The sequence below is a fragment of the Poecilia formosa genome, unplaced genomic scaffold (genome assembly GCF_000485575.1).
Source record: "Poecilia formosa unplaced genomic scaffold, Poecilia_formosa-5.1.2 Scaffold126, whole genome shotgun sequence".
In the NCBI taxonomy this organism is placed as follows: Eukaryota; Metazoa; Chordata; class Actinopteri; order Cyprinodontiformes; family Poeciliidae; genus Poecilia; species Poecilia formosa.
Genome location: NW_006800065.1, coordinates 316728 through 331840, shown reverse-complemented (window position 1 = coordinate 331840; position 15113 = coordinate 316728). Strand labels below are relative to the sequence as shown.

Genomic DNA, 15113 nt, shown 5'->3' with positions numbered 1-15113 from the left:
CACAACGGCTCAGGCATTTATCTTTCCCATCAAAACGAGTCCAGTACAGACTTACTGAGCATACAACAGCTTGAGTGTTTCAGAAATCCAGCCTGCAAATATTTTTAGTGCATTTGAGTCAGCCTGAGAGTGGCAGAAAATGTTCTCTACGGCACCAACTAAAAATACATCGCAGTGTTGGCTTTCGTGTTTGGGTTTGGCGGGTCTGGCTTACCTTTCATCTCCTTCAGATTTGAGGATGGGCATGCTGCAAATAAAAAAGGAGAACAAAAAAAGAAGTTTGGGTTTAATTTATGGCTTTACTTTTCATGATTTGGAAAGATGGAGACACAAGAAAACTGCAACTGTTAATGTTACTCCACAGTCCAGAGTAAACTGTACACACGGGCTTTGCTCAGTTGCAGCTGTGGTGTATTTATATGTTCGGTTGACACCTCGTCCTGACAAGGTGACTTCAGTCACATCTGTGGATGGCTGGAAGGTGAAGGACGATTTTACTGCCGTTTTTTTTTATTTTTTTTATTATCGCAGCAGCTAGAGTAACAAACACTCGTTGGGGAGGGGAGAGGAGGAGGCTGACATTTAAGAGGCTCTGATAGTTTGCTCTTGAACGTGTAAAAACACAGCTGTTACATGCTGTGTCAGAAGAAAGAGAAGGAAATGGGTCAACAAACAGTTTGGTTATATTCACCCACAAGGACTTTCCACTGAACATTAGCGTCTGGCTCAATAAGGCATTTAATAGAAATTTGATAAATATTATCGAAACAAAAAAAAAAGTACATTTTAAACACTCCAAAAATAGAAATGAAACTGCTACCTACTGTCTAAACAACTAATACATCTCCTCATAAATCAAAACATTATTGTGCAGACAGAAGTGATTCTGTGCATATGAATAAAGAATAATGATGCCTTTACAGATTTTACTCTTAGCAATATATTTGCAAAGGCAACAAAAATATGGAGAACCCACAGATAAAAACAATACTGAAAGTCTGTAGAAAAACACTTCAAGCAATAACATTATCAAATCTCTTCACCACAAATCACTTAAAGGAACTTGATGCCTCGCGGGAACATCTGAGTGTTTTCCATCCTGCAGCCATTGTAACGGCATGTTTAATCATGTTCATGTCTGATTGAAGCGTAGAAAAAGATTGCTGATTTACTCTAATCAACACCTTGGAGGATTGGGGGGGTGGTAATCTCAGAAGGACAAACATGTGAGGGAGTCCTGCTTCCTACTTTCAATCAGCAGTGAGAAACTAATCTTCAGAGGCGATTCCCACAGTTTGAAACACATCATTAAGACTTAAAGTGGCGTTAGAAGGCAATCCAGTTCCCTCCTTGTGGTGTTTAATCCTTAAGTAAAACAGACTCAAGATCAGGATTTATTTGTCGAGTATTTGGAAAGATACGAGGGTTGGTTCATGGGTTGTGATGGAAAAGTTGGAAAGTTAAATTACCTTAAGCAAATGTGCAAGAAGTGAACTGACAGTTCTCTTTGGAAGACCTGAGCAACATCTTACATAGGATGTAAGACATGTAGGTCTGTGCTGAAAAGTAAATTATAGATGCAAGCAATTGTCCACTTTAAAGAAGCAGAAATCCCAGAAAAAGACATTGTTTAATTTATTAGGAGCAGAAGCGAAGTAAGCAGGGGAACAACTAGAAGGAGGCATCAGATCAGAAATTACAGATCTGTTTGCAACAACATATGATTATGTTTGAATCCGAGATTCCAAGTGACCCGCCTCGACAACTCAATAACTATACTTTATTCAACGAAGGTGCGCAAATAAAATCACACAGCACACGTTGCATTTGATCATGTAGTCATGCAGCTGCATCAGGAGTTTACTACTGTGATTACCGCTGACTTGACAAAGTCACAGTCCGCCATTGCAGCCAGGAAAAGACCAAAGCTCAGGCTGGTTTCTTGCAATGCTTATTCACAGGTTTAGATGTTTTCAGGGAGTAAATGAGGGCTGACATTTATCAAGGCTCAAATGTTTCATCATGTCCAAACTAAGAAAGCTATTTGTTTTCAAATGTCAAGAGTAAATGTAAAAAAAAAAAAAAAATCAGCATTTTTTCATCTGATGTAGCTGAAAGCATCACCAATGATCTTGAACAGCACTTGGGATTATAAATGTCCCTTTAGTGAGTAAATTATCAATAAAACAAACTTCTAAAGCCCCCGGGAGGACAGACCCGGGCAATCGACTCATGAACACCATCAGCGCGGTCATTACAGCTGAGTCACAATCACAACTCCTTTCCAAACCGGTCAATGAGAGCATCATTATGGACCTGACAGCCCTGCAGACTCACCCCCTGATTACTAATACGTCTCCCCCTGCCAGGCTCAAGAAGTCCGTCTTATTTATCCTCCACTGCCTTTCACTTTATTAGCGTTTCTAATCTCAGCACTTTGTTATTGCTGCCTTCAGTTCTGAGCTGAATAAAGAGAAAGCTGTCCATAATTTATGTAGCATCGACGGCTCAAAGCCCAACTCTTCCTTTGAGGCGTAGCTGCTCATCCAAGCTTTAATGTTTTTGACTATAGCGCTGCATAACAACAGCAAATGTGAGGGAAACACACACGCAGGCAAAACTCCTCATCGTGTGTGTCTCGAGATGCCAGGAGTCACGACTGCTGCTCCTCAGCCTCCCAAGGACACATGATCCAGGGGCCGTTTGACCCAAGCCAACATCAGAGATTGTGCCAATGTGATTCTGGCTCCGGAGCAGCTGGAGTGAGTGAGTGAGTTTAGCTGCCTGCCAACAGCAGCTATAATCAGAAAACCCTAAACTTCTGTGACAAATGGAGACTGAAAGCTGCATAATTGAGAGAGCCGAAGAGAAATTCAGCAGCAAGGACGACTCTGGACTTTTTCCAGGACAGACAGGAGTTCACTTTAAGCCGAGCTAATTGATATGAACTCTGTTTATCATTATCCTCTGGGTTTATGTTGAAATGAAACTAAGAAATACTTGAACTGCATACACATCTAAAGCAAGATAAACATTTATTCAGAAATAGTCCACAGATACCAAAATTAAATGTCTTTTACTTACTGAAATGAGATCAATTATTTGTGTTTTAGGAGGATTATCAAAATTAGTTTCATTTGTCAAAATGCCTGAACAACAAAAGTCATTTTTAGATTACATACATTTCTTTAGTGTTTGGCAGAATTGCTTTTCATTGTGGGTATCTTTTTACAAGCTTCCTCCAATAGCTTGCTGAAGTTTTAGCCGATTTCTTGAAACACATCATATGAGAACAAGTCAGTCTCCTGGCTTACACACATTTTCATCTCAGATTATTTGTTATTATTTGCTATGGCATCTCCAAAATATTGACTTCAAAGTCTTTAAGCCACTTTGTTACTTACTAAACAACAGTATACACCTGAATAGAAATATATATGTTCACATTGATGCATTAGTTTCCTGGCTGCTTTAGTATTTTGTGTTATTCTTTCCTCACCATGCCATCTATTTGACCATCCTGGTCAAAAGACTTTAATGATCTGCACTAATTAGGGTCTTTGTCCTGAGTGCATTTCTTTGCTTTTGCAGTAGTAAGTTATTCACTGTGTGGCGGAAAAAGGAATTAAATGAGTCTGATTGGTGAAAAACCAAACCTGTTCTGTCTTTTTTTATTTTTTTATTTAACATTTAAAAAAGAAATAAATAAAATGCTTACACAGCAAAGAAAAAAAAAAACTCAGCGAAACAGAAGCTTCTTACCGGAAGGAATCCGTCCTGTAGTGGAACAAGTGAGGCCTATTATTAAGCTACTTGTTTTGACAGTTCAGGGACATTCGTTGTCACTTTTTCCCTCTAAGCCTGGACCGCTCAGCGTGAGTCCAGCTCTTCTCACAGCCCCGACAGATGATCTCATTACCTCTGTCTGCCTCTCTGTGTGTAGGCGAAAAGACTCCGAGACAACAGAGAAAATATCCACTTACTGTGTGACAACAATAACTCTTTCCTAGAAAGCTGCACATCAGCTCAGGATCTAGTAGGATTTTATCCAAAACTAGAGGGGATTTTAGATCAAATAAAGACAGGAAAAAAAAAAAAAAGGCTGAGTCATTTTTAAGATTAGCACAAATACCTGACTGACTCTAAATATGCAAAATGCATCCGGAGTTGAGTGACTACTTGGAGACTTTAATGAGTTGTTGCAGCTGTCTGACTGACGGGAAACATGGCTCCGACAACAGAGCTGTCAGCTGAAACAGTAGGAAGGATCTTAAAACTCCTTCAAGAATTTAAATAATCATCTTTTGTGAAGCAAAAGATGAACATTTTTCCCGGTCAGCTGTGTGCTTAAAATTGGAACATGTTCGAACAAAAACCCAAACATCCATTTTGCACAGAGCTGGAGGCTTACAGCGGAAAGTAAATGGTGCAGTAGAAAACGGATCTGCCGGCTACTGTGCAAGGATAATGCGCTGTAGTGAATCTGGGTAAAGCAGGATGTAGGAGTGATGTATTTCAAGTATTTTTTTTATTTATTTATTTTTGGTTTATTGAGCAGATTTTGGTGTACAGTAAATGAACACCCCAAATTCAGTTTACTCACAAAACTAGGAGGTTAGAATAAACCAATAAAAACAATTTTTAATGTGGAAATCATTTTCTATGGTTACATATTTTCTGAACTACCAACTTAGTAACAAATAATAAATCAGTGTTAGCTTAACTTAAAGGAGCCAAAAAGATTTTGAGATGGAAATTTTGTGTAAATTTGGCACATCTTTAATGCAGCTGATGTTTTAAAGGTGAGAAGAAATGGAGCAGAAGATTACTGTGGCGTGGTCCTGCAGGAACAGGAGCCGCTTAGCTTTTCTTCCCCGGAGCAGCTGGCTGAAATTTGGGTCAGTGGTGCATAAAGCAGTCCCCACACTGCTCTGCGTCTGTACCTCCAACCATGAAAAATACAAGTCGCTAAATCAGCTGCGTTGCATTACCCTAAAAGTCCAATTCTCTATATCGCTGTGTCACGGCAAGGGAGTCCTTGCGAGGCGAATTAATTGCTACGTCAGGAGCATAGAATTTATTGCTGCACAAAAAATACAACAAGAAGCTCCTTTACAGCAAATAAATAAGCAAATAGAAAAATATAAATCAAACCTGTTCCAGATGACCGTTCCAGAGACTCTCTGCATTTCTCCCAGTGCTGCCAGCAGTAGAGATGACTTCCCACAGCCTACCTGACCCACAATCATCGTCAGCTTTCCTGGCAAAAGATCATCAGAGGAACAGTTTTACTGCAAATTAACAAGAAACTTTTTTAAGAGAAAAACTGGAAGAACGTATTATAGGTGCTCTGTTCTTTTATTACTTGATGCTTACCAAAGGGAATCTTAATGTCCACATCGGACAGTGTTGGTGGTCCATCTGTCCAGGTGAAATAACCACTAGTTATCTGAAAACAGTTCAGAAGTCGAGATAAAAAAACATGTAAAAAAAATAATAATAATAATAAATAAATCTGTGTTTCATAAGAAACCAAAACTCACAGCAGTTTAAATGTATCTAAAATACTTTTCTCAGGCAAATTTCTGAATTTGACAAGGCCGCTGAAGAGAAGCCAATCATAAAGCAATTTTTTTTAAATGTGCAGAACATGCTTTGATGAGACACTTGAGGCCAATTAGTTCAGTTTTGAAGAGCTACAGCCATTGAGCTGCTCCTTTCAGAAACCTGACGATTCTGCTGATGCATCTGGTGAGAAACAAAAACTAAACACATTTTCTGGAGCACCATTCAGCAAAACAAGCAGCAGCACAAAACCTGCAAAGAAAATGATGAAGTAAACAGTTGGAGCCTGATTGGTTTGCAGTAAAATAAAGATACATGGAAACACAGAGATTTTACATCCTGAGAAACAGTTTTTTTGTTGTTGTTTTTTTTTACATATGCAGCTATGAGAGGTGAGCTATAAAGTGTTTGGAATCATGATGATATCGAGATAGACAGAAAAATATCAGAATTGTTAAAAATAAAATCATAAGAAGTAAAATGAGGGGGGGGGAGCAGCAAATAATGAGTTGTTTTAAAAGAAATGATGTAAAAGTTGTGTCTCTAAATGAACTTTCTTTAGCTGACTGAGGGCAAACATGTCATTTTGGATTGTGAAGGTTGCAGATCTATGGCAAAAATAATGTACAATATATCATTTCAGCACAGACATTTCCTATAGGGCTACTTCTTCTCATGCAGGGAAATCTCTAAAGGTCATCGTTAGCAGTGAAAAACCAGATAAAAACACCTTCAACTCATTTTATTTCATTGAACTGCACACTGTCCAACAGCTGACCTTTAACAAAAGCTCAACCTATAGAGGTTTTCACGCTCTTGCACCCGTCATCTTAACCCTCTGCAACGAGCCGGGACTTGTTCCTGACCAGCTCAGGTGGGACTCATCAGCCTCACCTTGATGCAGATGTCTTGGTCCACCTCCTGAGAAGGCCCGTCGCCCTCCTGGTCGCCCTGCGAGCTGTAGTTGTTCCACTCGTCCCGCGGAGGGCGCTTCCGGTTCACCACCTTCAGTGGCTGGAAGTATCGGGACAAAAAGGAGGAGGACGACGAAGGGAAAGGCTTAGAGGATGACTAGACGAGGGTTGTATGATAACCAGAGTGAATAGGGGGGTTAATGGTCAAAGGTAGCGGTCGGGTGGAGGAAGAAGACAACAATCAGAGCTAAATAACTCAGCTCAGGCAGAGCAGAACAGAAGAAACAGCGAATCAAGTGTTTCCCCCCTTGTTTCCACGGCACAGACAGCCAGGTTTGGATTTACCCACCACTGCCTGGTATCTGTTCTGGTTGTGGTTACTGCAGCCAGACGACACGGTCGCTTTGGGCTCCTGTTCTTCTCCGATCTCATCGCTTGAGAAAAACTCGCTCAGCTTCTGAACACTGAAAAACAACGAGCATCAAAGTGAGAATTGATGGAGAAATAATAACACAAAGACTGCTCTCTTCATCTGCGTAGAGTCCCGATTCTAATCGGGTCTCATGAAAAAGAAAAACCGACTTGAGGTGAGTCAGTAGTTCATAGTGAATAAGCCCTCATGAGTTTTTCTCTTTCTCTGCCTGAGACACTCACATATCTTGGCGTCTTTCCTGGAAATCCTTCCTTTCTGCAGCTAAATGTCACATAAATGCATAACACACCAGTAATCAAACTCAATTACTCAATTAAAACTAATTTGTTCAATTTTGCACACAGTAAACATGACAAGCACATCAGTTTTATAACAGTACAGCACGAGATGAGCCTCACAGATTGCAAGAACATCACCAATCATCAAATACTGGGTTATGCAGTAATAGTAGCATTCTTATCATGTTTTCATCAGGACCGTTTTGTTTTTTTATTCCTGCTTAAATAAGTATTTCTATCGCATTTATGCAAAGGCAAGCCATAATAGTGAGGAGATTTTTTTTTTTCCTGACACAGTTTACTTGTGCCACATTTCTCTGTCCTTAAAATAAGAGTCTCTGAGGATCGCGGGCAGCTTCCCCGCCCACTCTCTGCAAAATAAGGTCCTCTAGTGATACTGGTGCACACCAGTGATGTGACATATCTGAAGGAGAAATGTGTGCAATATGTGATAACGGCAGTTTTTGCAGAACTCTCCAATCTCTCATCATTTCCCAGCAGCACGGTTGGAGGAAACAGTTCTGAAAGCAAAGTGTCCCTATTACTACCTCGGTGTTTCTCACTCGATTCAAGTGTGTGTGCTCAGACTTCCTTAAAGCACTTCAAGAAAATAAGCTTTTCTACTTTCACATTCGGTTTGACACGTTTTGCTTTCTGGGTCATGATTTTGTGCTGCTCAAAGCGCCTTGGAAAAGTATTTATAACCCTTGAACCTCTTCCAAATTTTGTCACACTGAAACCACAAACTTCAATGTAGTTTATTGGGATTTTTCTAATCCCAATAAGCTAGGAAGTATGAGGACTATGAATTTAAAACAGTCAGTAAAAGCCAGACTTCTTTGACGGGCGTCAAGGATTTCTGTTCACAAATAATAGCTGTCCTGTTCTCCAGCCTGAGCTGTGGATCTCTGCAGCTCCTCCAAAGTTACCACACATGGCTTTTGGCTGCTTTTCAGATAAATGTCCTTCACTAAAGCCGGTCAGTCCTTCACATGAAGGACTGGACCGTTTATCTCAAATGTATCAACCAGTTAACTTCTAATGACTTCACTAATTATTAGTATTTACAGTGAGATCTGCTTAGTAATTAGACAATTTAGACAACATGTTTTATTTAGTGGAACCATAGTATAACAGACTGAAAGATAACTTTTTCTACTTCCCGACTAAGCTGTGCTTTGTGCAAAATAAGATAAACTGAGGTTTGTGGTAGTAAAATGGATGAATAAATACTACAACAAAGCAGTGCAGAGTATCAAGACATCTTTTCAGCTGATTTTCTTTGACAATAAAAGCATGTAGGCTTAGAAATGGATTTAATATCCTCAATTTCCTCTAGACAAAGACCTGCCTACAGCTGGGCGTAATGAGCAGAGCTCTATGACATGATTAGAGACTGGTGGAGGACGGACAGACATCTGCAGCCTGATCGCAAACGATGCTACGGGTGTCAAAGTAATTGTAAAAGCTCTCGGCTGAAATGAATAAATCGTAGGGTCATCGAAACAAAATGGCAGAAAAGTGATGGTGTTATTCCCAGGATCCAATAACGAAGCAGCTCCGTCTGCTGCGGGGAAAAGGTCAAGTGCTTCATCTAATCAGGTTGTTTTTCAGCACTAGCTGCGCCTGTAGCAAAACCAACCACAGACATTTATTACTGATAAATGCTTAAACCACATGAATAAATAGGCTCATCGGCGCGTCTCACCTGACGAGGGCCTTGACGGTGGAGCGCACCACGCTGGAGAGGAGGAAGAGCGGGGTGACCAGGATGTGGAAGAGAGACAGGGAGGCGAAGGCCACGGCTGGGGACAGGTCAGCGTCCTCTGAAATGTGGACGTGAACCACAAACGTCTGCAGAATGAGCAGATTGCCTGAGGTTAGTCTGAAATAAAACATCTCACTTCCTTGAAGCTGACAGTGAGGTGTAACCAGTTCAAGGCAAAACGTCTCAGGGACAAACTGATCTGCTGTCAAAGTGTTGAAGGAGGATCGAATCAGAGACGGATCGTTTGTCTACGTGCGTCCCTCAGAGTCGCCCTCCCTGCTCGGGGGTGTCTGTCTTTTCTGATTTTCTTTAACAGCCCAAGTCAGCAGCCTTGAAGGACTTCTATTAATACAGGAAGGATTTAGTGTGTTGCTGTCAAGTCGCCCTCTGAAACGCTTCCCGACATCCAGGGGCTGTCCGTGCTTCGCAGCGGGGTAAATACACAACACTAAGAACCGGCCACCAAGTAAAATACGAAGCTGGGCAAACAGAAAGTTAATTGAAAGCGAATTAGCAGGAAAACTCACCGTCAGCACAGCTGCAATCGGGATTGCTGCATTCATGAAAACTGGAAGCAGGAAACACAAACAGGAGGAGGATGTGAAGACTTTTCCAGGATTAACAAGCGAAAACAAACATCGTGAGGCAGAAAAGAAAGATTTTCATCAACTAAGCCGTAGTTTTCTCATGTAAGCACACAGAAATACTTTATATTGAACAAGTACATAAATATTCACACATAAAATTGCAGCCCATATCAAACATTTGAAAGAAATGTAGCTAGAGCAATTTTACTTTCTAATTGTTTTTGTGAACTTCTAGTTTTCCTTGACTTCCTGTTTGCCTAAAGTTGTTTTTTTTTCTCTAACCTTTCAGTTTGACATCATACGTTTACAATAAAAGTATTTATTTCCATGCTATACACACCTCTTAACTAAATGTACAACATATTTGTCCACATCTGGAACAAGATTGGATTATGAATCTTATCTTTGATATTTTCCTGCACGCAAACAATATTACCAACAAAATGTTTTATTCCAATGAATTAGTGCCAGCAAAAAAAAAAAAAAAAAAAAAAAAACTCTGACTGCTCTTCCTAGTTTGCAATAATTGATTTCAGAGGTTCAGAGGGAGAACAGTCTGGACTCCAGCCAACAGAGTTTTAAATAAAATACTTGATGTCTGACATTTCTGATGATTGGTAAATTAACGACTGTTATTTTTGCAATTTACTTCAAAAGTAGTTCAGTTGAATCACTGCATTTTCTGCACATGCTCTGTTGAACCAGTGAAGTTTGAACGATAGCATACTGGATATTGATGTGTACAGGGCAAAGGCCTGCAGGCTGGTGAGCTCCTTGCCCCTCGTCTCCTCCACGCTGTCTCGGAAGATGTGCTCCCAGGCGTACAGCTTCAGCAGCTTGATGCCACGGAGAAGCTCGTTTGTCTTTTTCAGACGCTCGCTGGAGTATTCCTGAAAGTGCGAAAACCGAAATTGAAGTCTGACGCGTCAAGGACACAAATCAGACATGAAAGTCGACACGAGAGCGGCCGCTGGAGTTCTCAAGCAGTGGGGATAGTTGAGGTGAGATTGACTTTTGTTGTTGAATTGTTTAAGTCCAACATGTTTTAAGGACTTCTGCTGCTTCAAAAAGCAGCAGAATGTCTCTTAGCATTCAGTAACATGTTTTCTCTTTACTAAACAAAAACATTTCTGGAAAGCATTTCAATCCACTCCAGCTGGTTTTGACTGCTTTAAATACAATAATCTCACATTTAAGATCTTTCGATCTAGAGGACAGCATAAGCCATCTCTGCCTGCTTTATAGGAATAAAACAAGACATAAACACTCACCAGGGTATTCTTTTGTGTTTGCGATAGCTTCGTGGCTACAAAGTATTGAACAGGAGCTAACACGGCGATGACGGTGGCTCCAATCAAGGCACTGATTCCCAAGAGGTAGTAGAGGAGGATCACCCCCAGAATGATCTGAAAGGCATTGAACACGTAAATTAAATACCATAGGAGCGAGGAGAGCTGTGCTTTCAGTGAGAATGTGTGCACTTTCACAATGCCCCAGTGGCAATCCTTTTCATCTGCCGCACATATAGAGTTTGGTGGCCGAGACAATGAAGAACGAAGCAGCAGAGAGCACAGAGAGACGATGTGCGAGCTTTTTATCCCGTACAGAAAGCTGCAAGATACAGAGAAACAGATCCTCACAGATTTTATTTAGTGGTCTGGTGTGTTCCACGTTCTGATGTGCGTTAAATGTAACCTCGAGATTTAACATTGTCATTATTTATGAAACAAAACGTTTTTAAGAGCACATTTGATGCTCCAAATGGATTCAAGACAAACAGCCAGATGGTACAACTTCTAGGATCTGACCTTTTGAGGTGGTTTAGCGCTAAACCAGAGTTTGGGTGATGGAGACGCAAAGACCTGGTGCTCAATAGGCTCAGGCTGTAAGCAATGGACTGGGCTTGTTTTGCATCCAGAACCTGTGTACCCTGCAGACACTGAATTGACCAGGAACTCGTATTTGTTCCCATCCGTTCTAAGGTTAATATGTGAGACCATCTGTCAGACAATTAAAGCCTGAATGGATATGGGTCATGTAAGTAATGAGGCAGTAGTGTTGAAAGGAGAATGAGATCAAATTCCTCCACAACAACGATTTTGACCTCATCTTCAGTAAATAAATGATTGAGCCAAACAGTTTGTGTGCTTTTGCCCACTGGAATCAACGGTTTATATATTTTTATAAGCTGGTAAACACCAGGTTGGGTTTGTTGTATCCTGTTGTGTAAAATCTGATTGTTCAAAGAGGGAGCACTTTCTTTTAACCACGGCTGCATGTGGTGAAGGGACGTGCAGCCACTTACAGTAGATGATCTCGATATTTACCAGGAAAAATAAAAACAGTGCAGATTTTCTACATGGGAAGAAACACACAGAGAAAGACACGACTTTGAGATTCTTTAACGTTCCTCACATCACCGTCTTCCAAGTGACTTAAATGCAACACGCTACATGTTAACCTCTCTGCCGCTCTGCACCGTCCGGCGTTATTGGCACGGCAATAATTGTGCACCGACTTCAGAAAACCAGATGAAGACGGATGTGACACCTCCCCGTCGTCAACGGCGACAAGATGATGTATGCCACTGGGGTCAAGGTGGCTGATTCTCTTTTAGTCCCAGGTGAGACATTCATGCAGACCACCCACCCCCACGCAGTGTCTGTCAGCTTCTCACATTGTAGAAACCTGATTTAAAAGGGTTCACTCCACACACAGGACTGAGAGCAGCTTTCCAAAGTCGTCGGTGCTTTCAGACCAGAAAATACCAGCCAGGAGGGTCCCCGGTGTCTGAGATAAAAGCAAGGAGCTCCACCCGGAGATTTTTGAGATTATTTTGAAGGGAACAAGTCTAAGCCTCTTTCCAATCCAGACAGCAGAGCTTACATGTTTTTTTTGTGCGTGTTTTTCTATCCTACGCCAGCGCCATGGAAGATTCAGAATTTGATATGAAAAGAAACTTTTTGAAATATTATTTCTAGTACAGATGCATGTGATGTCTAAATAAGAAGGCCTTTTTTTTCGTTTATCCAAGGACACAATCTCAATCGGCTGTCAGTTCCATCTTCATGAGTCTCTTCTTTTTTCTGATCGTGCCCCTCCACTCAATTTCTCAGGTTTCCTCCCTCAGAGATGCTGATATTGATCTCAGCACAAATCGAAACGGATATCTCGATTCCTAAAATGTCCCCGGAAGGGAGAAGATGAGGCAGGGAGAGGACGGTTATGGCATTTCAGGTCAGAGAAACAAATGCGAGATGCTCTAGATCCTCCTGCTGCAGACACTGAAGCTTCTCATAGCATGAAAAGCAATTGTGTGTTTGATGGTATTAGAAATGACAGATTTCAAATGATATTCTTGTCACTTTTTGTTTGTCACAGTTTGGTTGGAGAGAAATTAGCTTGTCAAACCTAAATGTCAAACATTTTATGTCTGTTGTCATAATACACGCTGCTCACGAAGATGCTGATTTGAAACTATGGAGCACCTGAATTTAAAAACAGTTTAGCTGATTCCTGTGTGTGAGAAAGCAGACCTCACAGCGCTGAGGCAAACTTCTGATGCTGTGGATGATGGGACCTGGACCAGTCAAACCAGTATCACTGGACAGAGAGACATTAACAATGGCTTCTCCGTTCTCTTTACTGGGACCAGATTCAGACTGAATCTGTTCATATGTGGTATTTTACATGTAATGTAAAACCAGTTGGATTTTGACTAGAGATTTTTTTTTCACATTAAATTGCCCCATTTGATTCTGTTTATTTCAACATTATGAATGCATATGAATGTAAGCCCAGTAAATCGTACATTCATGTTATCTATCCTCTTCTCTGTTTGATTTGTTATTATTTGAGAAGTCTTCCCTTCTTAGCGTTTTTACCAGTACAGAGTCATTTGTGAATCAATTTTGGACATGATATCATCTACAGTCACTTTTTAAGTATTAGATTTTTAAAGTTTGTTCTTTTATTAAATGTTAATCTTACATAAATCCTCAAAAAACTTTTCTTCATCCTTTGCCAGTGCAGTTTTTTTAAATCCATGGAAGTGGTCAAGAATTCATTTTCAAACATAATAAATGTGCTGATAACCAAAGCGAATGATTTGATGTTTTGTGACCTTTGAGAGTTGTTGGGTTTTGGACACCAGAGTATTTTAAATGAGTTGATAGTTGCAATAGCAAAGGCTCCAGGGTGCCAGGCAGAAATCACAGGGCTCAATAAAGGAGGTCAGGCTTTCAGCTACAATCATAAAGTCCGTTTCTGATTGTTCAGACAGAGACATCAGTGACCTGCTGGGGGCCGTCTTGTTTAGCTCCCACAGTGATCATCTTGTCGCTCCTAGAACAGAAGAGCGGGTACTGGTGGGTTAAGAACTTTCTGCTGTCCTATTAGACCTTCCTCTTTCCTGGAACGCCATCTCTGCTCTTTACGCTGTGCTGGGAGACAGAGCACGCTTTCTGGGAAACACACATATTGATATCGCTGCAGATGTACCTGTGTAACCTCTGCAGGGCCAGGATTTGATGCTGGCCAAATCCAAATGCAAAACTACTGACAACAATTTTTTTTTAAAAATATGAAAACAGTAAAATGGTTCCTGGCTCAGTTGGTTGTCTCCTTGTTGCCTGTTGCTAATTTGATGAGAATAAAATCAACAAGCACCTCTGCTGCTTAACCGACCCAGTCAATGTTTGACTTGAAGCTAAAATCAAATAAAAAAGTTCAGCCTGGTGGAAAATTAAATTGGATGGTCCAAATGTGCAAGCTTTGATTTTTTTTTTTCATATTTTATTTTATTTATTTTTTGCTAACAAATATTGTAAAGATTTTGTTTTATGCTTTTGTTTATCTCTTCAGCCTTTCAACATGATATTCTGCTCTGAATTGTTATTCTCATTTGGAAAACAAACATGTTTTTGCAAAACAGTTTCCTGCCAGAAAGACATAAAAGGATTAATTTGTCAAACAGATAAAAAATATTCTAAAAATTACTCACATGCGACGACACTTTGCTGCAGAACAGCACAGCTATGCAAAAGAACCAGCGTTTGTTTTGTGCTGGGATTAATGAGACCAAAATGGTGACAAGGCTTTTTTTTAATATGTTGATAGCAAAACATAAAAAAACGTTCAAGTGCAGAAAAAAAAAAAAAAATATATATATATATATATATATATTATAAATAGCTATTTAATAATGATAAGCAAAGTTTGACTGATGTGGACATAAACTGATCAAGTTTTCTTTTAAGAGTGTGTTCAGTGAAAAATTATTTTGTTTAAAACTGTCACAATGTACAGTAAATACAAAGGATATCCTGATCCAATCCTAAGTATCATCTCAGCGACCTGGTCAAGCATATTGGGGCAGTCAGCATCAGAGACTCTGACTAAACTCAGCAGATTATAAAAGATGCACTGATAAAACTTTTATAAACCCAAACGAATTGACTTTTCCTTTTGAAGTCTGACCTGTAAGTCTTGACAACACACAATTAACTGCAGTCACACATATATATTTATTTTACAAGCAAAATTATTAATGGGTCTGATTAAAACAGA

At 40.2% G+C, this 15113-nt stretch overlaps 1 protein-coding gene across 4 annotated transcripts in view; it reads right to left on the bottom strand.

The window, feature by feature from the left end:
- Positions 1-15113, bottom strand: part of abcc8 (ATP-binding cassette, sub-family C (CFTR/MRP), member 8) — a 63098-nt gene that overhangs the window by 25026 nt on the left and 22959 nt on the right. For 3 of the 4 annotated variants that reach the window (XM_016676056.1, XM_007561391.2, XM_016676057.1), the window contains exons 10-18: positions 10817-10951; positions 10273-10435; positions 9486-9526; positions 8899-9044; positions 6829-6943; positions 6460-6636; positions 5377-5449; positions 5155-5260; positions 215-247 (exon numbers count right to left, since the gene is read on the bottom strand). In XM_016676056.1, the coding sequence (XP_016531542.1) occupies positions 215-247; positions 5155-5260; positions 5377-5449; positions 6460-6636; positions 6829-6943; positions 8899-9044; positions 9486-9526; positions 10273-10435; positions 10817-10951 (989 nt within the window). The remainder of the gene's footprint in view (positions 1-214; positions 248-5154; positions 5261-5376; positions 5450-6459; positions 6637-6828; positions 6944-8898; positions 9045-9485; positions 9527-10272; positions 10436-10816; positions 10952-15113) is intronic. The other variant, XM_007561392.2, reaches the window with a different exon arrangement.